At 42.7% G+C, this 21,626-nt stretch overlaps 1 protein-coding gene and 1 long non-coding RNA gene across 2 annotated transcripts in view; one reads left to right on the top strand and one right to left on the bottom strand.

The window, feature by feature from the left end:
- Nucleotides 1-316: 316 nt before the first annotated feature.
- LOC117441034 (uncharacterized) lies at nucleotides 317-2,793 on the bottom strand. The gene is made up of 3 exons (XR_004551355.2): nucleotides 1,753-2,793; nucleotides 1,610-1,662; nucleotides 317-845 (listed from the first exon to the last, which is right to left on the bottom strand). It is a non-coding gene; the product is annotated as an uncharacterized lncRNA (long non-coding RNA).
- Nucleotides 2,794-5,605: 2,812 nt separating this feature from the next.
- The window catches only part of LOC117441036 (phosphorylase b kinase regulatory subunit alpha, skeletal muscle isoform-like), a 29,047-nt gene continuing 13,026 nt past the window's right edge, over nucleotides 5,606-21,626 (top strand). The window contains exons 1-8 of the mRNA XM_034077231.2: nucleotides 5,606-5,922; nucleotides 8,620-8,778; nucleotides 13,732-13,779; nucleotides 13,867-14,035; nucleotides 15,135-15,217; nucleotides 16,291-16,371; nucleotides 19,964-20,062; nucleotides 20,670-20,816. Of these exons, the coding sequence (XP_033933122.2) occupies nucleotides 5,845-5,922; nucleotides 8,620-8,778; nucleotides 13,732-13,779; nucleotides 13,867-14,035; nucleotides 15,135-15,217; nucleotides 16,291-16,371; nucleotides 19,964-20,062; nucleotides 20,670-20,816 (864 nt within the window). The 5' untranslated portion in view covers nucleotides 5,606-5,844. The remainder of the gene's footprint in view (nucleotides 5,923-8,619; nucleotides 8,779-13,731; nucleotides 13,780-13,866; nucleotides 14,036-15,134; nucleotides 15,218-16,290; nucleotides 16,372-19,963; nucleotides 20,063-20,669; nucleotides 20,817-21,626) is intronic.

The raw sequence follows: 21,626 nt of genomic DNA, 5'->3' as shown, positions 1-21,626 counted from the left end.
CGCTCCTCCTTCGCGTCGAAAGAAGCCAGTTGAGGTGGTTCGGGCACCTAGTTAGGATGCCACCTGGCGCCTCCCTAGGGAGGTGTTCCAGGCACGTCCAGCTGGGAAGAGACCAAGGGGTAGACCTAGGACCAGGTGGAGGGATTATATCTCTTCGCTGGCCTGGGAGCGCCTTGGGATCCCCCAGTCAGAGCTGGTTGATGTCGCCAGGGAAAAGAAAGTTTGGGGCTCTCTGCTGGAACTGCTACCCCCGCGACCCGACCACGGATAAGCGGGAGAAGATGGATGGATGGATGGATTTAAAGACTTGGTGCTTTTAAGTGCAAAAGGAAATACCCAAGTTAGACACTTGATGTGAATACACATGTCAATCACGTGTGAGTTTTTAAAAAGCAACGTTAAAGTGCAGAAGCTTGAGGAACAGAGGCCCCCTTAAACATGGAGCAGGAGAGATAAAGTCCTTTTTCAAAGCAGACATTTGACCTGGTAAAGAAACACATAATGACATGTTGCTCATTTACAGTTCAATCAGGAGAGACTTCATTTAGTTTGAAGAACATTTCTTGACACATGTCATATGATAAATGTTAAGTCTTTGGCGATTAGACCCCGATCCTGAAATGGTATATCTGAGGCGACACAACAGTCTGTGTGAGTTCTTTGGCGTCAGCTTGGCGTGTCCCTACCTTAAAGGGGGAAATGCAGCCGTGAGCATATAGGGAACCCCCGGGGTCTAGACACTGGTGATGATGCTGAAGATCTGGATGTGATGAGGAGATGTGATGAAGAGGAGGTGTGATGAGGAGGAGGCGGGCCGCAGCATGAAAACCTGAAGTCACAGCTGACTGCAGGAGAGAGGAGAACCATTTTAAAGTTTGGCTGCAGCTCGGTGATTGGCTGCTGGAGAACGAGGTGAATGTAATGGGTTATAGGCAACGCCCGTGATGAGCTGATAATATGCAGCTAAGGAGTGAACGTATACATACCCAGTCTTCCTGAAAGAACTTGCGCTGAGCTTCATTTAAATCAAGTGTCCCAGAAATCAGTGACACATGGTGACAGTGCATTTTATACTGTGACAGTCCAAGACGTCTTATATGTTCATTTCATTCATTTCTTATTTTAACAGTTACTTACCTGAATATAATTGTATCTTTAATTGTAATAATTTGTCTGATATATCTTGTGTGAATCTGCCCTGTTTTTCAATCTCCAGTGTTGCTGCTGTTTAAACTCCTGAATTACCCCACAGGGATTAATAAAGGTCCATTTGATCTTATCTTACTCACAGGAATACATTGTGGGGAAACTAGACATCTTTTTCTATTCAATAAATGGATTTCTTGGCCTTTAATAAAGCTGTTATTATTGTTTTTGAAGCTTGTGTTATAGTGCCCCCTAGTGCCGACAAAGCAGAACTGCATAGCGCTTCTCAAAAAGTCAAAACAATTTAAGGAGTACTTTTAAAAGGTTAGCACTACAGGAAGCACCTAGGTAAACATACTTGTTGTTCGTCTGTAAAGCAACCTTATGCGATGCTATTTCTCTGTTATTAAAATGTGTTTTAATAGCTCTGTTAAACTAAGAAACCAACATTAGCTTCACTCACCTCATGTGTTTAAGGAGTCCGTAGGCTTCTATCAGTGAGTGGACCATACTTGCCTCGAAATGAGCAGAGAATTACATTTAAATATTGAACAGAACCAGTGAGTAAAACGCCTCACAGTGAACTAACGTTTCAAGGTAACTCACCCTGTTTGGTACTTTGGATAAACTATCGCAAGTCTGGATGTATTCCGGGCTGTAAACATAAGCCACCTTCCGCTTACAACTGCTGTCATCATCGCTGTCTCCGCTGCAACTCATTTACGATGAATTAAAGATATTTAAAGGAGAATAAATGGAGCTAAAAAACAATTTACAATGAAGGGACGCAAGCGTCTTCTCCAGTGTACACCGAGGACCACCTGCATTTCCTCAACAACTACCCCTCACTGTCCCGTCTGAGTGAGTCTGAAGACTTACCCAGCATTGATATCTGTCCTCTGCGCTTATTTGAGGACGTGACCGCGGCGGTGTCAGAGACCAGAGATAAACTGCAGGGTGTTGTGACTGAGGAGTGGGGAAACATCTCTCTGGCAGTGACTGGAGTGGATGTTTTAAAGACCCAAGCAGAGCCCAGCACCAGAGCTGGATTCAGGAGATATTCTCGTCAAATCACATTGGACCCAAATACAGCATACTGGCTGTTGTCATTGAGTGACGGGAACAGGAAAGCAACACGAATGAAAGTAGATCAGTCATATTCTGCTCACCCAGACAGATTTGTTGATTATTGTCATCAGGTCCTGAGTACAGAGGGTCTAACTGGACGTTGTTACTGGGAGGTGGAGTGGAGCGGGAGAGCTTTTATAGCAGTGGCATACAAGGATATTAACAGAACTGGGACAGCTAAGGAATGTGGATTTGGATATAATAACAAATCTTGGGCATTAGATTGTATCAGTGGCGGTAAATATGCATTCTACCATCAATGTATTTCTACTCCCGTCTCAGGCCCTCCGTCCTCCAGAATAGGAGTGTACCTGGATCACAGAGCAGGTTCTCTCTCTTACTACAGCGTGTCTGACACCATGACCCTCCTCCACAGAGAGCAGACCACCTTCACTCAGCCTCTCTATCCTGGGTTTCTGCTTACACACCCTTCTGGAAGCTCAGCTGAGTTGTGTGAGCTGAAGTAGGCGGAAGTTTAAATAGAGCTACTACAATATGTCCGGACTCTAACACGGCTGGGACTGGGAACAGAGTAGGTGGTGGAAATAACAAAAGGCGCTCACAAGGAGGAAAAAATTAGCATAACAAAATGAGGACTTAATAAAAACTTAAGCCAACAAAAATAAACAAAATTAAAGCTGCAAGCAGCATTGAGCGGGTCTTCGGCTGTTGTCCGCACGTCGACGTCAGGCAGATGTCTCGAGGACTCGGCCGTTGGCAAACGTGGGAAGTTTCAGGTCAATCGGACAACGTACAGGGGAGTTACAGCAGTATCATAAACATTATGTTTTATGGCGATTGATCTGTCGCCATGGCAACGGAATTTGATGACACCCCATAATATACTTAGATGTGTTGAGGGCTGCATCTTTATCAAACCTATGAAGTTTTGTGCCGCTTGGAGCATGTTAACTGGAGTAATGAGAAAACCGTGTTTCACAGCGACCATTTTGTTACCATAGCAACGAAATTTGAAGAAATCTCAAAACTGACACATATATGTCTCGAGGAATAGACGGTTAGCAGACATGTGAAATTTGAACACTATTTTACCATTTGCACAGGAGTTATAGCAATATCGTGCTTAATGACGAGGGAAGCGTTGCCATGGCAACAGCCTTTGAGGAAAACTCACTATTGTCATATTGAGGTGTTGAGGGCCGGACCATTAGCCATCATCTGAAGTCTGGTGCGGTTTAGAAGATTTTCCATTGAATTACGACAACACCATATTTCATGGAGAGGGAACTGTCGCCATGGCAACGGCATATGATGACATCCCCTAATTGACATAGAGCTGTTGAGGGCCGGACCATTAATGATAGTCTGAAGCAAAGTCCTGCACGGGTCTGGTTTTCAAGACCCGCTCCCGCCCCGCACCCGCGACGTGCAATACCGATCCCGCCCCGCTACCCGCGCTTATTGCCAATTAGTTCGGCAACCCGACCCGACCCGTCGGCACAAGATCCGCAACCCGACCCGAACCCGCATAGCCTATATATGAGCAGTGAAAACGTGCAATTATTAACACACGCAGTTGCATATTTGTCTCAAAAAGCGTGGGATGTTGGTTATTTTCTCCATCTAGGATGACACTAAAAGCCTCCCAGACGTTGGATTTCGCTCTTGAGGAAGTGTTATTGAAAATGCTGTATTCTCCGTAGAGAGCTTCACCTCAGCCATTTTGAATGTGACGCGCACAGCAGCAGATTGATGCGTTGCGGAGGTTATGATTATGCGCGGTCCCGCGGGGGAGAGGTCTGAGGATTTAAACATTAAACTAAATTATTATTATTTTAATATATTTATTATGCAATACCCGCGACCCGACCCGCATCATCTTTGTTTTACCCAGAACCGAACCCGGAAAAAAGCGTTTGAAAAAATACCACCCGCGTATCACCTTTTTTGCCCGTGGGTACCCGACCCGATGCAGGACTCTGGTCTGAAGTCTGGTGCCGTTTGGACGATTTCCCATTGAATTACAACAACACCATATTTCATGGCGAGCGATCTGTCGCCATGGCAACGGCATATGATGACATCCCCTAATTGATATAGAGCTGTTCAGGGCCGGACCATTAGCCATTATCTGAAGTCTGGGGCCGTTTGGACGATTTTCCATTGAATTATGGTTCGACCATTGAGTTCTGGTCGAACGCACTTATTGTAAGTCGCTTTGGATAAAAGCGTCAGCTAAATGCAATGTAATGTAATGTAATGTAATTACGACAACACCAGGTCTTTTGGCGAGGGAGGCGTTGACATGGAAACGGCATATGATGACGTCCCATAATTGGCGGAGAGCTGGTCAGGGCCGGACCATTAGCCATCATATGAAGTCTGGTGCCGTTTGGACGATTTTCCATTGAATTACGACAACACCAGGTTTTTTGGCGAGGGATAAGATGACATCCCCTAATTGACATAGAGCTGTTGAGGGCCGGACCATTAATGATAGTCTGAAGTCTGGTGCTGTTTGGACGATTTTCCATTGAATTACAACATTTAATTAACATCGACACAATACTTTCTCCTTATGTGACCCTTCTCTTGCGTTCGGTCATACCCCCCTTCCCATGCTATTTTCGGTCAAAATTGACCGGTGTGTTTTGCACAGTGATTTCTCTGGAACCCCTGATCCAATTTTGATGGTTGACATCTCATTTGAACATTCAAAGCAAGTAGAATCAAGGGATCACAGACAGAATGACACCAGGGGTGAATTTCATATTATTTTTGGCAGTAAGTTCAAAGATAGTGCTTATTTTACATTACTGTATATTATAAAAATGCTTGCCATGTAGGCTGTGTTTGCTGGAGATGGAAATGATTTAGTTAGTGTTGTAGCTGAGGTTCGTCCCGTTCCAATGATGTATGGGATGTATTGATTTGATACAAGCAAGCCAGTGTTTCATGATACATAACCAGTCTTCCTGAAATAATTTGCGCTGAGCATGGTGACAGTGAATTTTATACTGTGACAGTCCAAGACGTCTTACATGTTCATTTCTTATTTTAACAGTTACTTACCTGAATGTAATTGTAATTGTATTAATTTGTGTGATCTATCTTGTGTGAATCTGTGTTTTTCTCCAGTGTTGCTGCTGTTTAAACTTCTGAATTTCCCCACAGCAGGGATTCATAAAGGTCCATTTCATCTTACTCACAGGAATACATTGTGGGGAAACTGGACATCTTTTTCTATTCAATATATTGATTTCTTTGCCTTTAATAAAAAACAACAACAACAAATGCATCGCAAGAACAGGACAGAGCTATGTTTCCTGACACGCTTTTATTTTGAAGGCGTGACTTCCGGTGCCCACTGCCCACCTCGCCGCATGGTTACAACACTTGCAGGTTCCTGCCACAGTAGTCTGTGTTTATGACATCCAGCAGCCAGGCAGCAGGATATTTCTGCTCCCCTCGAAGGCTGCATTTCTTTACAGCTCTTTGGACTCCGAGAAGCACCAAAGAAATGACTTTACCGTCGAGGACTTAGCAAGTGTTGTGTTGTTTTGTACTTGAACCCTTCCTGAAAGTGAGCTGAACGTCGCACTTGTCACCATGAGAAGCAGGAGCAACTCCGGCGTAAAGCTGGACAACTATGCCCGGATGGTGCACCAAACTATCCTGAGACACCAAGTGAGTATGTTATAGTGTTCTAGTCAAATGCACAGTTAAATAAAAGTACATTATCATTTGTTTCATGCTTGCAGGCAGGTTCGCTGGGGCAGTCACAGCAGGGTTTATGTAAATGCATATTGCACAATGCATCTTTACACACTCATTACTTGTTACAGTGTGTCTTCATGAAGCTTTAAAATAATCTTAAAAGTATTATTTTGCGCTTGCACTTTTCTCTTGACTCTCATTTAAAATACATGATATGTTCCCAAGTATGAATATTTCACCCATGTGTGATTGTTGCATCGAAGGTTTTAATGCGCAGCTCCGACACACTCCACTCTTCTGAACTGGATGCAGGGATTTGGGTTTGTGTTGGGTTGGGAATCTGGAAACATCATTTTATGGATTTGAGCATAGGGTTAATTGTTATGTTGTCACAATAAATGAATGCCATTGCATGTCATGTCACACTTAGCTTTGTAAAATAGTCAATATTACATTACATTGCATTTAGCTGACGCTTTTATTCAAAGCGACTTACAATAAGTGCATTCGACCAAGAAGATACAAACTAGAAGAAAACAGAATCATATAAGTACATCAAGTTTCAACTAGCTTTAGTCCTTTGTTGGTATTAAGTGCTTTGTTAGTAATTGTATCGCTCGAAGTGGAGTCGAAAGAGATGAGTTTTCAGTCTGCGCCGGAAGGTGTGTAAGCTTCCTGCTGTCCTGATGTCAATGGGAGCTCATTCCACCATCTTGGAGCCAGGATAGCAAACCCACGTGTTTCTGCTGATGGGAACTTGGGTCCCCCTCGCAGCGAGGGTGCAGCGAGCTGTTTGGCTGATGCAGAGCGGAGTGCACGTGCTGGGGTGTACTGTTTAAACCATGTCCTGGATGTAGGAAGGGCCAGATCCATTCGCAGCATGGTACGCAGGTACCAGTGTCTTGAAGTGGATTCTAGCAGTTACCGGAAGCCAGTGGAGGGAGCGGAGGAGCGGAGTGGTGTGGGAGAATTTAGGAAGGTTGAAGAGCCGCTGCATTCTGGATGACCCGCAGAGGTCGGATGGCACATGCAGGTAGACCAGCCAGGAGGGAGTTGCAGTAGTCTTGGCGTGAGATGACGAGAGCCTGGACCCGAAGTTGCGGCGCTTTCTGGGTCAGGAGGGGACGCATCCTCCTGATGTTGTAGAGCAGGGGTGTCAAACTCAATTTCATTGCGGGCCACATTCGCATTATGGTTGCACTCAAAGGGCCGGTTGTAACTTTAAGACTATATAAAAATACATATTTTAATATTTAATATTTAATGTATTATATTACATTATTGCTCTGCATTGGATTATTATCAGATAGGGTAATACCTTCATAATTAACTACGTCTGAAAGCAGAAGTCTAGGGCAAATAATTGCAAGTCTCTTCAGTGAGAATGTCACAAAATGATTTAAAAAGAAATTTTGAAAAAAAAAGTGACTTTAAAAAAAGAAGTCAAATTCTGAGAGAAAAGTCAAATTTCAGATGCATTGTGGGACATGTAGTTTATGGGCAACGTGCCTCTGTAAAGTAGCATGTAACCGTATAATAAAATCATATTTTTTGCAAGCTCTTGTGGGGCCACATAAAATGAAGTCGTGGGCCGGATTTGGCCCCCGGGCCTTGAGTTTGACACCCCTGTTGTAGAGAGTGTATCTGCAGCAGGCAGCGATGTTTGCTGTGAAGGACAGCAAAAATACTTGGCTTTTAGAGCAAAAATCAACACTACATGCTTATTCTTAATTAAGTCAATAAAGACACTTTTGAGGAGAAGAAAACATTCTGAATTTGGGGTTTAATCCTGAATTATTTAAGCACACGATCATTATCGTGGAGGTTTTGGGATCTCACCTTTCAGTGATGTGCTCTTTACGTGTAGATTTAAACTAGTTTAAAACTGCAAATGAAGTGGTTGAATTTGGAGTGAAGTCATCGTTTGAATGCGTCCCAAATGGCAGCGAGCCAGCATTCAGCTCACTGCTCAGCACTAATGACTGAGTGTGTTCCCAGTGCGTGGAGGGTTGCTGCAGCCGCTGATTAAAAGCAATGCATATATATATTTCTGTCTGTTATTCTTCGGGTAATAAATGTTGTAGCCAGAGATGTCATAGTGCAGCCTTTCAACAGTCTACTCCATTAGCAAAATAGCTCAACACGTGCTACTGTAAACACATAAAGTACACACACTTTTCCACAAAGAACATGTCGACTTCCTCGCTGGTGTATTTGTGAAACTTACCACAAAGCCACATTTATCTCTATTTCTGAGGACACTTGATGTTGAAAAACTGCCACCATGCCTCAGTAAGCCGCAGAAAACAAATCCGGAGAATTATTATTTAGTAACTGTTCAGGGACAACATATATTTGTACAGTTTACAAAGATATAATCATACTCTTCTTCCTCTTAAACGGCATCACACATTTCCCGTGTATGTTTCTATTATAAAGGCTTGTTGTGTCTCTTAACAACAGGAAGCAACTGGGCTATTGGGAAATGTTATTAAGTGATATGTTACAGATACTAAACTTGAAGGAAGTTGCTTTAATTCTCAAAGGAAACTAAAAAAGGTTGCTAAAGGAGAAGATGTGTACACAAATACTTTTTTACACATATTTCTGGCCCCTCTGTTTTGTTAACCATTGACCCATGACCTTTGACCTCTCTGCGTCTGACAGGATCCAGTGACGGGTCTGCTGCCTGGCAGCTCGGATCAGAACCACTCGTGGGTCAGAGACAATGTGTACTGCGTCCTCTCAGTGTGGGGGCTCAGCCTGGCCTACAGGAAGAACGCTGACCGCGACGAAGACAAGGCCAAGGCCTACGAACTGGAGCAGGTGTGTGTGGGTGTGTGTGTGTGTGTGTGTGTGGTTCTGGAAAAGAAGACAGTGGAATAGTGTGGTGCTGTGATAACGTACTTACAGTGCGGCAAAAAAGTATTTAGTCAGCCACCAATTGTGCAAGTTCTCCCACTTAAAAAGATGAGAGGCCTGTAATTGTCATCCTAGGTACACTTCAACTATGAGAGACAGAATGAGAAGAAAAAAAAAATCCAGAAAATCACATTGTCTGATTTTTAAAGAATTTATTTGCAAATGATGGTGGAAAATAAGTATTTGGTCAATAACAAAAGTTCATCTCAATACTTTGTTGTATACCCTTTGTTGGCAATGACAGAGGTCAAACGTTTTCTGTAAGTCTTCACAAGGTTTTCACTGTTGCTGGTATTTTGGCCCATGCAGATCTCCTCTAGAGCAGTGATGTTTTGGGGCTGTTGCTGGGCCACACAGACTTTCAACTCCCTCCAAGGATTTTCTATGGAGTTGAGATCTGGAGACTGGCTAGGCCACTCCAGGACCTTGAAATGCTTCTTACGAAGCCACTCCTTCGTTGCCCGGGCGGTGTGTTTGGGATCATTGTCATGCTGAAAGACCCAGCCACGTTTCATCTTCAATGCCCTTGCTGATGGAAGGAGGTTGTCACTCAAAATCTCACGATACATGGCCCCATTCATTCTTTCCTTTACACGGATCAGTCGTCCTGGTCCCTTTGCAGAAAAACAGCCCCAAAGCATGATGTTTCCACCCCCATGTTTCACAGTAGGTGTTCTTTGGATGCAACTCAGCATTCTTTCTCCTCCAAACACGTCTAGTTGGGACGGGTGGCGCAGTGGTCTGTGCATCTGATCATCAGATCAAGGGGGAGTGCTGGGGAACTCCAGTTCGAAACCCGCTCCTGCCGCCACTGCGTCAGGCCGTTGTGTCCTTGGGCAAGACACTTCACCCGGATTTGCTCCTGTGGGTATTGTCCACAGTACATGTATGATACTAATGTGTACTTGTAAAAGCGCCTCGATGACTTCGAGGCGTGAAGATGGACGGTGTGGCGCAGTGTGCTGGAGTGAAACCCGCCGCTGCTGTGTCTGTAAAGCCGTTGTGTCCTTGGGCAAGACACTTCACCTGAACTTGCTCCTGTGGGTATTGTCCACAGTACATGACCATTGCATGTATGATATGTGTAATGTGTATTTGTAAAGCAATTTGAGCATCTGGAAAAGCGCTATAATAAATGTAAGGAATTATTAATTATTATTATTAGTTGAGTTTTTGCCAAAAAGTTCTATTTTGGTTTCATCTGACCATATGACATTCTCCCAATCCTCTTCTGGATCATCTAAATGCTCTCTAGCAGACTTCAGACGGGCCTGGACATGTACTGGCTTAAGCAGGGGGACACGTCTGGCACTGCAGGGTTTGACTGGCGGCGTAGTGTGTTACTGATGGTAGCCTTTGTTACTTTGGTCCCAGCTCTCTGCAGGTCAGGGACTCGGTCCCCCCGTGTGGTTCTGGGATCTTTGCTCACCGGTCTTGTGATCACTTTGACCCCACGGGGGGAGGTCTGCGTGGAGCCCCAGATCGAGGGAGATTATCAGTGGTCTTGTATGTCTTCCATTTTCTAATAATTGCTCCCACAGTTGATTTCTTCACACCAAGCTGCTTACCTATTGCAGATGCAGTCTTCCCAGCCTGATGCAGGTCTACCATTGTGTTTCTGGTGTCCTTTGACAGCTCTTTGGTCTTGGCCATAGTGGAGTTTGGAGTGTGACTGTTTGAGGTTGTGGACAGGTGTCTTTTATACTGATAACGAGTTCAAACAGGTGCCATTAATACAGTTAACGAGTGGAGGACAGAGAAGGCTCTTAAAGAAGAAGGTACAGGTCTGTGAGAGCCAGACATCTTGTTTGTTTGTGGGAGACCAAATACTTATTTTACCGAGGAATTTACCAATTCATTCATTAAAAATCCTACAATGTGATTTCCTGGATTCTTTCCCCCCATTCTGTCTCTCATAGTTGAAGTGTACCTAGGATGAAAATTACAGGCCTCTCTCATCTTTTTAAGTGGGAGAACTTGCACAATTGGTGGCTGACTAAATACTTTTTTGCCCCACTGTATGTAGGCCGACCCGGAAGTTAGCAATGCAAGGGATCTCTCAACAAAAAGCAAGGGATTTTTCCATTGGATTATTTCTAACGCACGTTTATGATACTTACATGTTTTGTTCAGCAGGATAATCTCCACATATTAACACCACTTTAATAAATGTTGATGCTTAAACTTAGTCTTGAGAGGTAAAAAGCTAATGTTATGCTATAAAGGAACTACAGCAATGTCACATGACTTCATGTCACCACCGCTAAGCTAAAGGCGGCTAATGCAGTAGTCTCATATCGACTCTTGTTAGCAATCGCAACACACATAACAACTTCAGACATTCACCACCTGGGTATTTACTGACATATTTAATGTTATAAAACAAAATGTTAGCTCAGATTATTTTAACCAAAGATCTTATTTCAGGCGTCTAACTAAAAGAAATCAAAAAAGCCTTGAATTCCAGATGTGGGTACCCGAAAGTGCTAAAATGCTAACTTTCTGGGCTTAGGTCTCATTCCTGCGCCACTCTATTAATGCACTGACTAATGATTGGCTTTAAACACCAAAGAGGTCTGATAATATTTAGTTTTAAATAATATCTATTCAAATAAATTACTCTTTTTCCAGTAGTCATTGTTGGCGCAAAATTACAACCAATTAAAACGACTGTATCCAGTGAGAAGATTTGAAAATTGCTAGCATTTCATTCGCAGGATATTTAATAACACACACTTAAACATTTGCCAAAGTGGATGAATTGTACTTTGGAGTAAAGCCCTTCATTTGTAAACTGAAGTATTAAAGTACAGCCAATAAAAATTGACCTTGGGAAGGAGAGGCCATGAAGCAGAAAGTGCAGGTTTCGCTGTCTTCACAAGTCATCTACACACTCATGGCTCTATGGAGGATATTTCTTGCCAGGACCCCAAATTACATTTCAACCAACGCAACATATGGAGGCTCTTAAGATTGGCGAAAGCTGACTTTCGTTCAGATCATCGTCATTTACCATGAAACCAAGTAAAGCTGATTGATGTTGATTGACGGTGACGTGTCCAGAACTTATCACTCGTATCGCAGCTGCCCCCATGACTCCCATCCATCCGACACTCGTGATGGCTAAATATTTGCAGATCGGTTTCATCAAATCCACAACAGGTGTGTGACCGTGGGGTTCAGAGGGCTCGATAAAAACGACAAAGCATGAAACTAGGGCTGCTCAATTAATCGTATTTTAATCGCGATTACGATTATGGCTTGCAACGATTACGAAAAAAACGTAATCGAAATAAAACGATTTTTTTTTATTATTATGACTTTTTTTTTTTTAATAAATTTTTTTTTTGTGGTTTTTCAGTTGAATTATACTTAAAGTTCAGGGTAATCAACTGTTAAAAACATACTTTTAAAAAAAATGTTTCTCCAATAAATGGATGTTTATGAATAATCGCATTTAATAATCGCAATTACAATTATTGACCCAAATAATCGAGATTATGATTTTTGCCATAATCGAGCAGCCCTACATGAAACGATAGATCACTCTCCAAAGCAGGAGTGGTGTTAACCTTGGAAATCTGGGGAGCTGTGAGGTTCAAAGAATACAGGCCTTGAGTTATTTGTTTAGGGTTGAGCTGCGCTGAAATTGACCTACTAAGTTACTCGCGCCATAGCTCAACCGTGCCGCTCTTCCTGCAAAGGTCAAAGGTCACTGTTGCTGTTGAGACCGCACCACAGTAGAGAGGGGAAGTGTTGGCGGCGGAGTTTATTTTTGTCGCTATCAAGAGACTGAAATGAATGAACATTTGATGAATAGTCAGCGGTACAAAACACCACAAATGAAATCCTATTACGACCTAATGTCTGCCTGGTTTTGACAAGTAGCATGGTAGCATTGGAAGTAGTGACCTACTGTTCTACTGTATGTCTGACAAAACCACAAAGCATGATTTATGTTGAAGCCAGAGAAGCCCTTCTTCCTCGCTCTTGTTTGCTGTTTTTTGCATATAGGTTATCCTTCATAAAGATCCTGAAACCACAAACACTAAAAACTATTTACAGAACTGAAAGGCACATCCGAAAATGGTTTCCGAGTCCAAATCGTCTGGCCATCTTTTTTCTCCGTGTGTGATATTCCTCTAACATTACTCGCTGGAAAAAGAGACGGTGCTATTTTTAAAATTGGATCACAAGTGCCATTTAAAGTAAGAGTTATTGTTATAGTTTCAATTAACTGATAAGTGCACATTACAAGTGGGTTTCCCGAAAGACTAAATGTTAATAGATATGAGATGTATATTTGATTAGTTGTTGAGATTCATGTGTGACCAACTTTTAAGGCAATCTAATCTAAGGCGTTAAGATACATCATATGAAAACCATGTATGTCTTTACAAAATTGTGTGCCAATCTAAGTAAAGCTTATGATACATTTAATGGACAAATTAAAACGTTGACCCGCTGGTGGCCCTAGAAGAAAAGTAAACGACCAAATAAGCTAGGATTTATTCTCTTGGGACCAATAATTTCAGTCCAGATCTAAAAATTGGAACCAACATACAAACCAAAATTACTATTGTAGTTAAAAGTATTTTTGCTGAACAAAATAAATTGATTTGTTTGGACTTCAAATCCTGGAAAACAATTGAAAGTAACGTGTGATTACATATTTAGATTGAAGCAGTCACAGCTTACACTCATTCACAAAGTATGACCAGGTGTTGAAAGGAATAACTTATTTTCCATGAAGGTGTATTTATGTTTTACACTTTAGTCCATGTCCGTAATGTTGCTCTAACTGAAAACCAGATGCAAGGTGTGGAAACAAGTTGATTTGAATCTCTTTCTCCTCAGAGCGTGGTGAAGCTAATGAGAGGCATCCTTCAGTGCATAATGAGACAGGTATGTTCTCTCAAATACCCCTTCTTCGTTTTTCACGATACATACATTGTTGAGTTTTTATACCGCTTCCTTCCTCTTCCTTTGTAGATGGATAAAGTGGAGAAGTTTAAATACAGCAGAAGCACCTCAGACTCGCTCCACGCTAAGTACAACACCAACACCTGTGCTCCGATAGTGGCAGACGATGAGTGGGGTCACCTGCAGGTCGACGCCACCTCCCTCTTCCTGCTCTTCCTCGCTCAGATGACTGCTTCCGGTAAATATAGGATACAGGATATCTTTGCAGGTTAAATCGTTTAAATTCAAGTTATGTTCCAGAAGTTAATCCAGAGTTAATTTCTGGCGTATTATATTTAAAATGTATCCGAGAGCCTCTGATTTAGTTCAACTAAAAAAAACCAGATCAAGGATATTTGAGTTAATGTGAAGGAAACATGGCACTGAAATGTGGCGTTATGAAACTTAAGGTTTTACATTCAGTTATATAAAAGTAAGTGTTATTTTTGTCTTCTATTTTCAGATTTAGACACAGATTGATCATAGTAGGCGTATGTTACGTCCCCACTAGGGATGAGGAAATGCAACACACACCAGTTGGAATTCGAATAATATAAAGGGTTTATTTTAAATAGCAGAGGTAAACAAAGTGGCAGCCTGGAACAAACAAAAGGGCACAGGTTAACAAATAACCAAACAAAGGGAGGACTCTAACAAAAGGAGTCTACTTGCATACAAGGAAATAAACACTATTACACTAGATAAGAAACCAAACAAAACCTCACTTTAAAAGTGGTACAACCAACACAAAGAATCTACACACAGCTAAACTAAAGGCAACAGTCACAAAATCCTAAGCTACTCTAAACACTATCTAAACTACTCTAACCTCTAACTAAGCTACTCTAGACACGACTAACACACAATATCACACGGAGATGGGCGCACAAGTTTAACCACGATTGAACAGATCTGTCTAAGTGACCAAGTAGCGAGAGGCGTCTGTCACACATCGCAGAGCCTCCAGAGTGATAATTGTCCCCAGGCTTTGTAGTCATCTCCAGCAGGTGTGCGCTGCGATTGGAGTGCGTCGGGCCCGGCGTGCTCCAATCGCAATCTTCAGGAGGCGGACCAGGAGATGGCAGCCAATCACGTCAGGGCAACCGCACAGCTCATTTACATACAACATAGATTAGCACAGTTAAGAGGACCAGGAAGGCAGCAGCCGTAACAGCGTATCAGTGCATTGTGTTTCATGGCACTTCTTCATTCCAGCACAGACAAATACTTTAATGCCTGCATTAACTATTTACGTATAATCTAATAAAACCTTTTCTGTGTTTGTGTGTGCGCACCAGGTCTCCATATCGTCTATACTCAAGATGAAGTGGACGTAGTTCAGAATCTCATGTTCTACATCGAGACGGCTTACAAAGTGGCTGTAAGTGTCCTTCCATTGTCAAAGCCCTAGAAGCAAATCCACTTACGGTGCTTTTCCACTGCAGGCCTCGCTCGGCTTAGTACGGTATGGCTAGGTCTTGGTAGGCCAGGTTCACTTTATGCTGCGTTTTCATTACAGTTTAGGAACTGGGGTAGTAGCTATAGTAACGCAGTGTAGGGAGAGCCGTGACGTCATCTTCAATGCGAACCACAAAACCAGCCGTTAGCTGTTAGCACTCAGAGCTCACAGCTCCTCATATCTGTTCAGAAACGAGACAAAAGTTAAACAAGTCCAAACCACAGACTGCCTGTGTCATGGAGAATACAGTCGCTGGTTTATTTATGTCTGTAGGCCGTTGTTGTGAGTGTGGACGGTCGGAGCATATATTGCGTTAGCTTAGCCGATCTCCATTCAGAAAACACGCATTTTAAAGGGTCTGTCTGCAGACTTGTCAAAGCATTAATTCATGGTTTTCACTAACCGGTATCAGTGTGTTGTTACTTCGGCATCATTTTGAAACGTGTATTACAATTAAATCACGGTCAAATATGTTCATCTTGTTGTAGCCAGCGATTCTCTCACTAGTTTAGCATACTCAGCCCGGTTGTTGGCCCGGAAAGAACCTCAATTTTGGAGAGCCAGAAAACTGTGAAAAAGTACCCGCTAGCCGGTACTACGCCAAGTGGAAACGCAACCAAAAACTGGCCGGGCACGGCACGCTTAAACCGCGCTGTTGTGGAAATGCGCCATTAGAACTGAATCCTAAAAGGGAACTTCAGAGTCTTTCAGCCTGGACCCTATTTTCACATATCGAGCAAATTCCACACCTTCAATGACAAAGTTAAAGTGCTTGTTTTTGCCACAGACAGATTCAGATTGTTAATGTACATGTCGAACAAGATTCTGGAACAGAACCTCTCTTTGACCACAACTTGAAACTGTAGGATCCAGGTTGAAAAATACTGAATTGACCCTTTTTTAATTCCCGAACATTTTCAATAATGTTTGATTTATTTTCTTGATCCTGTAATGTGACAATTAACTTCTATCTTTTTCCTTTATGTTCCTCACAGGATTATGGGATGTGGGAGAGAGGAGACAAAACCAACCAGGGCATCACCGAGATTAACGCCAGCTCTATAGGCATGGCTAAGGTTAAAACACACACACACACACACACACACACACACACACACACACACACACACACACACACACACACACACACACACACACACACACACACACACACACACACACACACACACACACACACACACACACACACACACACACACACACACACACACACACACACACACACACACACACACACACACACACACACACACACACACACACACACAGAGCAGGTAGATGGCGTAAAGAAAGATGGCGGCAGTGAGAACAGGTGCTCCAGTAAAACTCTCTGGCTGGTTGAAAGGTATCTAGTCACTGCTGCGGCCTTTAGGCTGACCTTTAATGGCCCGGACTCTCCAAACTGACTTAGGATCAGATGGTAGGACACTGTTTTGGTGCTGAAAGTGAAAACAGCAGCACAAATACTTTGTGATATCAGTGTAGATACATAAAATGCTGCTGTAAGATGAAAATCCCTCAGTTAAAAACAGTTTTAAAGAACAGAACATTAGTCATTTTTAGCAATAAAGGTTTAATTTTCTTCTCCATTATTTATCAAAACAAATAATATTAGGAGAAAGAGTCTTGATTCTTGTGAGGAAGTTTTCAGATAACAGGAAACTCTGTGTGTGCGACCCAGCCTGTCCTTGGCTCTCTGTGTACACGGGGTATCAGGTTCACTGTGAACCTTCAGGAATGGATCACACTCAGAAATAACACAGGACTCGCAGTACCCAGTACACACACACACACACACACACACACACACACACACACACACACACACACACACACACACACACACACACACACACACACACACACACACACACACACACACACACACGGTTTATTTTAAGACTTTGGAAAGGGGCACGCCTGCAGGACTTCCTAGCTCCATTAATAACATCTAGTTATTCCCAATTTAGAATAATATCGAATAAAACATACGTACATCAAGAGAAAAATCTGCAATAAAAGGACAAAGTAAAATATAGATATGTAAACATTTGTTTATTACGATATATTATGTTGTGTATTAGTACTAATGCTAATAATGGGCATTTATGAAAGCAAAACAGCCTGATTTCAGAATGATATATATTATATTAATGCATTCTAAAGATAAGTGCATTAATGAGACCATCCCTAATGCTGGCACCTGTTTTATTACATCATAGTGTAATAGTTATTAAAAGGTCACATGATGTCTGTAGTTATCAAAAGGTCACGTGATGTCTGTAGTTATCAAAAGGTCACGTGACGTCTGCAGTTATCAAAAGGCCACGTGACGTCTGTAGTTATCAAAAGGTCACGTGACGTCTGTAGTTATCAAAAGGTCACGTGACGTCTGCAGTTATCAAAAGGTCACGTGACGTCTGTAGTTATCAAAAGGTCACGTGACGTCTGTAGTTATCAAAAGGTCACGTGACGTCTGCAGTTATCAAAAGGTCACGTGACGTCTGCAGTTATCAAAAGGTCACGTGACGTCTGTAGTTATCAAAAGGTCACGTGACGTCTGTAGTTATCAAAAGGTCACGTGACGTCTGTAGTTATCAAAAGGTCACGTGACGTCTGTAGTTATCAAAAGGTCACGTGACGTCTGTAGTTATCAAAAGGTCACGTGACGTCTGTAGTTATCAAAAGGTCACGTGACGTCTAGTTATCAAAAGGTCACGTGACGTCTGTAGTTATCAAAAGGTCACGTGACGTCTAGTTATCAAAAGGTCACGTGATATCTGTAGTTATCAAAAGGTCACGTGACGTCTGTAGTTATCAAAAGGTCACGTGATGTCTGTAGTTATCAAAAGGTCACGTGACGTCTGTAGTTATCAAAAGGTCACCTGACGTCTGTAGTTATCAAAAGGTCACGTGACGTCTGTAGTTATCAAAAGGTCACGTGACGTATGTAGTTATCAAAAGGTCACGTGACGTCTAGTTATCAAAAGGTCACGTGATGTCTGTAGTTATCAAAAGGTCACGTGACGTCTGTAGTTATCAAAAGGTCACGTGACGTCTGTAGTTATCAAAAGGTCACGTGACGTCTAGTTATCAAAAGGTCACGTGACGTCTGTAGTTATCAAAAGGTCACGTGACGTCTGTAGTTATCAAAAGGTCACGTGATGTCTGTAGTTATCAAAAGGTCACGTGACGTCTGTAGTTATCAAAAGGTCACGTGACGTCTGCAGTTATCAAAAGGTCACGTGACGCCTGTAGTTATCAAAAGGTCACGTGACGTCTAGTTATCAAAAGGTCACGTGACGTCTGTAGTTATCAAAAGGTCACGTGACGTCTGTAGTTATCAAAAGGTCACGTGACGTCTGTAGTTATCAAAAGGTCACGTGACGTCTGTAGTTATCAAAAGGTCACGTGATGTCTGTAGTTATCAAAAGGTCACGTGACGTCTGTAGTTATCAAAAGGTCACGTGACGTCTGTAGTTATCAAAAGGTCACGTGACGTCTGTAGTTATCAAAAGGTCACGTGACGTCTAGTTATCAAAAGGTCACGTGACGTCTGTAGTTATCAAAAGGTCACGTGACGTCTAGTTATCAAAAGGTCACGTGATGTCTGTAGTTATCAAAAGGTCACGTGACGTCTAGTTATCAAAAGGTCACGTGACGTCTGTAGTTATCAAAAGGTCACGTGACGTCTGTAGTTATCAAAAGGTCACGTGACGTCTAGTTATCAAAAGGTCACGTGACGTCTGTAGTTATCAAAAGGTCACGTGACGCCTGTAGTTATCAAAAGGTCACGTGATGTCTGTAGTTATCAAAAGGTCACGTGACGTCTAGTTATCAAAAGGTCACGTGACGTCTGTAGTTATCAAAAGGTCACGTGACGCCTGTAGTTATCAAAAGGTCACCTGACGTCTGTAGTTATCAAAAGGTCACGTGACGTCTGTAGTTATCAAAAGGTCACGTGACGTATGTAGTTATCAAAAGGTCACGTGACGTCTAGTTATCAAAAGGTCACGTGACGTCTGTAGTTATCAAAAGGTCACGTGACGTATGTAGTTATCAAAAGGTCACGTGACGTCTGTAGTTATCAAAAGGTCACGTGACGTCTGTAGTTATCAAAAGGTCACGTGACGTCTAGTTATCAAAAGGTCACGTGACGTCTGTAGTTATCAAAAGGTCACGTGACGTCTAGTTATCAAAAGGTCACGTGACGTCTAGTTATCAAAAGGTCACGTGACGTCTGTAGTTATCAAAAGGTCACGTGACGTCTAGTTATCAAAAGGTCACGTGATGTCTGTAGTTATCAAAAGGTCACGTGACGTCTGTAGTTATCAAAAGGTCACGTGATGTCTGTAGTTATCAAAAGGTCACGTGACGTCTGTAGTTATCAAAAGGTCACGTGACGTCTGTAGTTATCAAAAGGTCACGTGACGTCTGTAGTTATCAAAAGGTCACGTGATGTCTGTAGTTATCAAAAGGTCACGTGACGTCTGTAGTTATCAAAAGGTCACGTGACGTCTGTAGTTATCAAAAGGTCACGTGACGTCTGTAGTTATCAAAAGGTCACGTGACGTCTGTAGTTATCAAAAGGTCACGTGACGTCTGTAGTTATCAAAAGGTCACATGACGTCTGTGTTTGTCCTGCAGGCGGCTCTGGAGGCTCTGGACGACCTCAACCTTTTCGGAGCGAAAGGAGGACCGGGGTCTGTGGTCCACGCTCTGGCTGACGACATCCAGCACTGCCAGGTACACACACACACACACACACACACACACACACACACACACACACACACACACACACACACACACACACACACACACACACACACACACACACACACACACACACACACACACATAAATCTGACTTTTTCTCAAAATCAAAAAATTCTGCCTTTTTCTCAAAAATCTGCCTTTTCTCAAAAAATATGAATACTTAAAAATGTTAATAATCCCTCGTCACCGGCTTGAGCCATCACATACAGAGCATCAACTAGTTCCTGAGCAGTGTCCTTCACATGCTCATATCCAAGAGAGGGAGTCACACAGTCACAAGATGGAGGAACAGAAAGCAGTCTTCAATGTTTACTTCAGATTAGCTCCACGTCAGAAATGAGCATGCTTGTCATATGTCTATCTCCATAGAGGCTGAGTCATCATGTTAATCACATAGCTATCATATGCCTCAAACAGTCCTGCTCTTCTGGGTCATCACACATCCTGTCATGTTCACAGCTACAGTTGGGATACCTTTGTTATCTTGTTACTCTCATACTGGAAGAGGACTTTCAGTATTTTCCCCAACAGATGCCATGATTTATATTTATCCCTCGCTCTCTCTCTTCTCCAGTCCATCCTGACGTCGATGTTACCCCGAGCCTCCATCTCTAAAGAGGTGGACGCAGGAGTCCTCGCCATCATCTCGTACCCCGCCTTCGCTGTGGAGGACATCTCCATCGTCAACAGGACCAAGGAGGAGATCATCTCCAAACTGCAGGTACAGAGGAATGCATTAATATGCACTTTTACTGTCAATATCAACACAATATTTGAAAAGAGGAGATCAACTCTTGGCAAAAGATCGTTTTGTAGTCAACAATTCAGGACTAATCTCTTGATAACATTTCGCAATTACTGATTTAGGCCCAATCCCAAACCACACCCTACTCCCTACCCCTACACCACGTGTGTCAAACTCAAGGCCCGGGAGCCAAATCAGGCCCGTGGTGGATTTAATTTCGGCCGGCAGGATAATTTCTAATTCCTATTAGATTTGGCCCGCCGGTATATTGCACGCACACCTTCACTCAATCCTGAGGGTCTCCTCCGCTCAGAGCCTGAGCCCAAACATTGATGACCTTGCACCCGAGATGAGACGCCAAGTATCTGAGCTAGCATCACAGAGCAGCACACTGAGTTACATGTTTCCTTCTGCACTTTCTCTCTCACAACAGAAGGGCATGTTTGGTTTGTTCTTTGAGGGAAATAGTTTTGTGAAGCTGTTGTTGGCCTGTGGGGAAATGTACTCATAAGAAATGACTCTGCAGATAGAGCCATAAGAAATGAATGCAACTGATTATTTAATGTTGTTTTTATAGGCAATAATTTAAGCGTTGTTAGTTCCAGGTTTAATATGTGCAATAAGTTCATTTCAAGTTCTGCAATAAACATTGAACCAGTCCGGCCCTCGACTAGCACCCATTTTTTTTATTTTGGCCCACTGTGTATTTGAGTTTGACCCCCCTGCCCTACACACTACCCCTCCGTGTGCGTGTTCACGCGGAGGGTCCGCCATATTGAGGGCTGT

Source organism: Pseudochaenichthys georgianus, unplaced genomic scaffold (assembly GCF_902827115.2).
Source record: "Pseudochaenichthys georgianus unplaced genomic scaffold, fPseGeo1.2 scaffold_1417_arrow_ctg1, whole genome shotgun sequence".
Classification (NCBI taxonomy): domain Eukaryota; kingdom Metazoa; phylum Chordata; class Actinopteri; order Perciformes; family Channichthyidae; genus Pseudochaenichthys; species Pseudochaenichthys georgianus.
The sequence above is the reverse complement of the archived record's forward strand: the minus strand, read 5'-3'. Positions and strand labels throughout refer to the sequence as shown.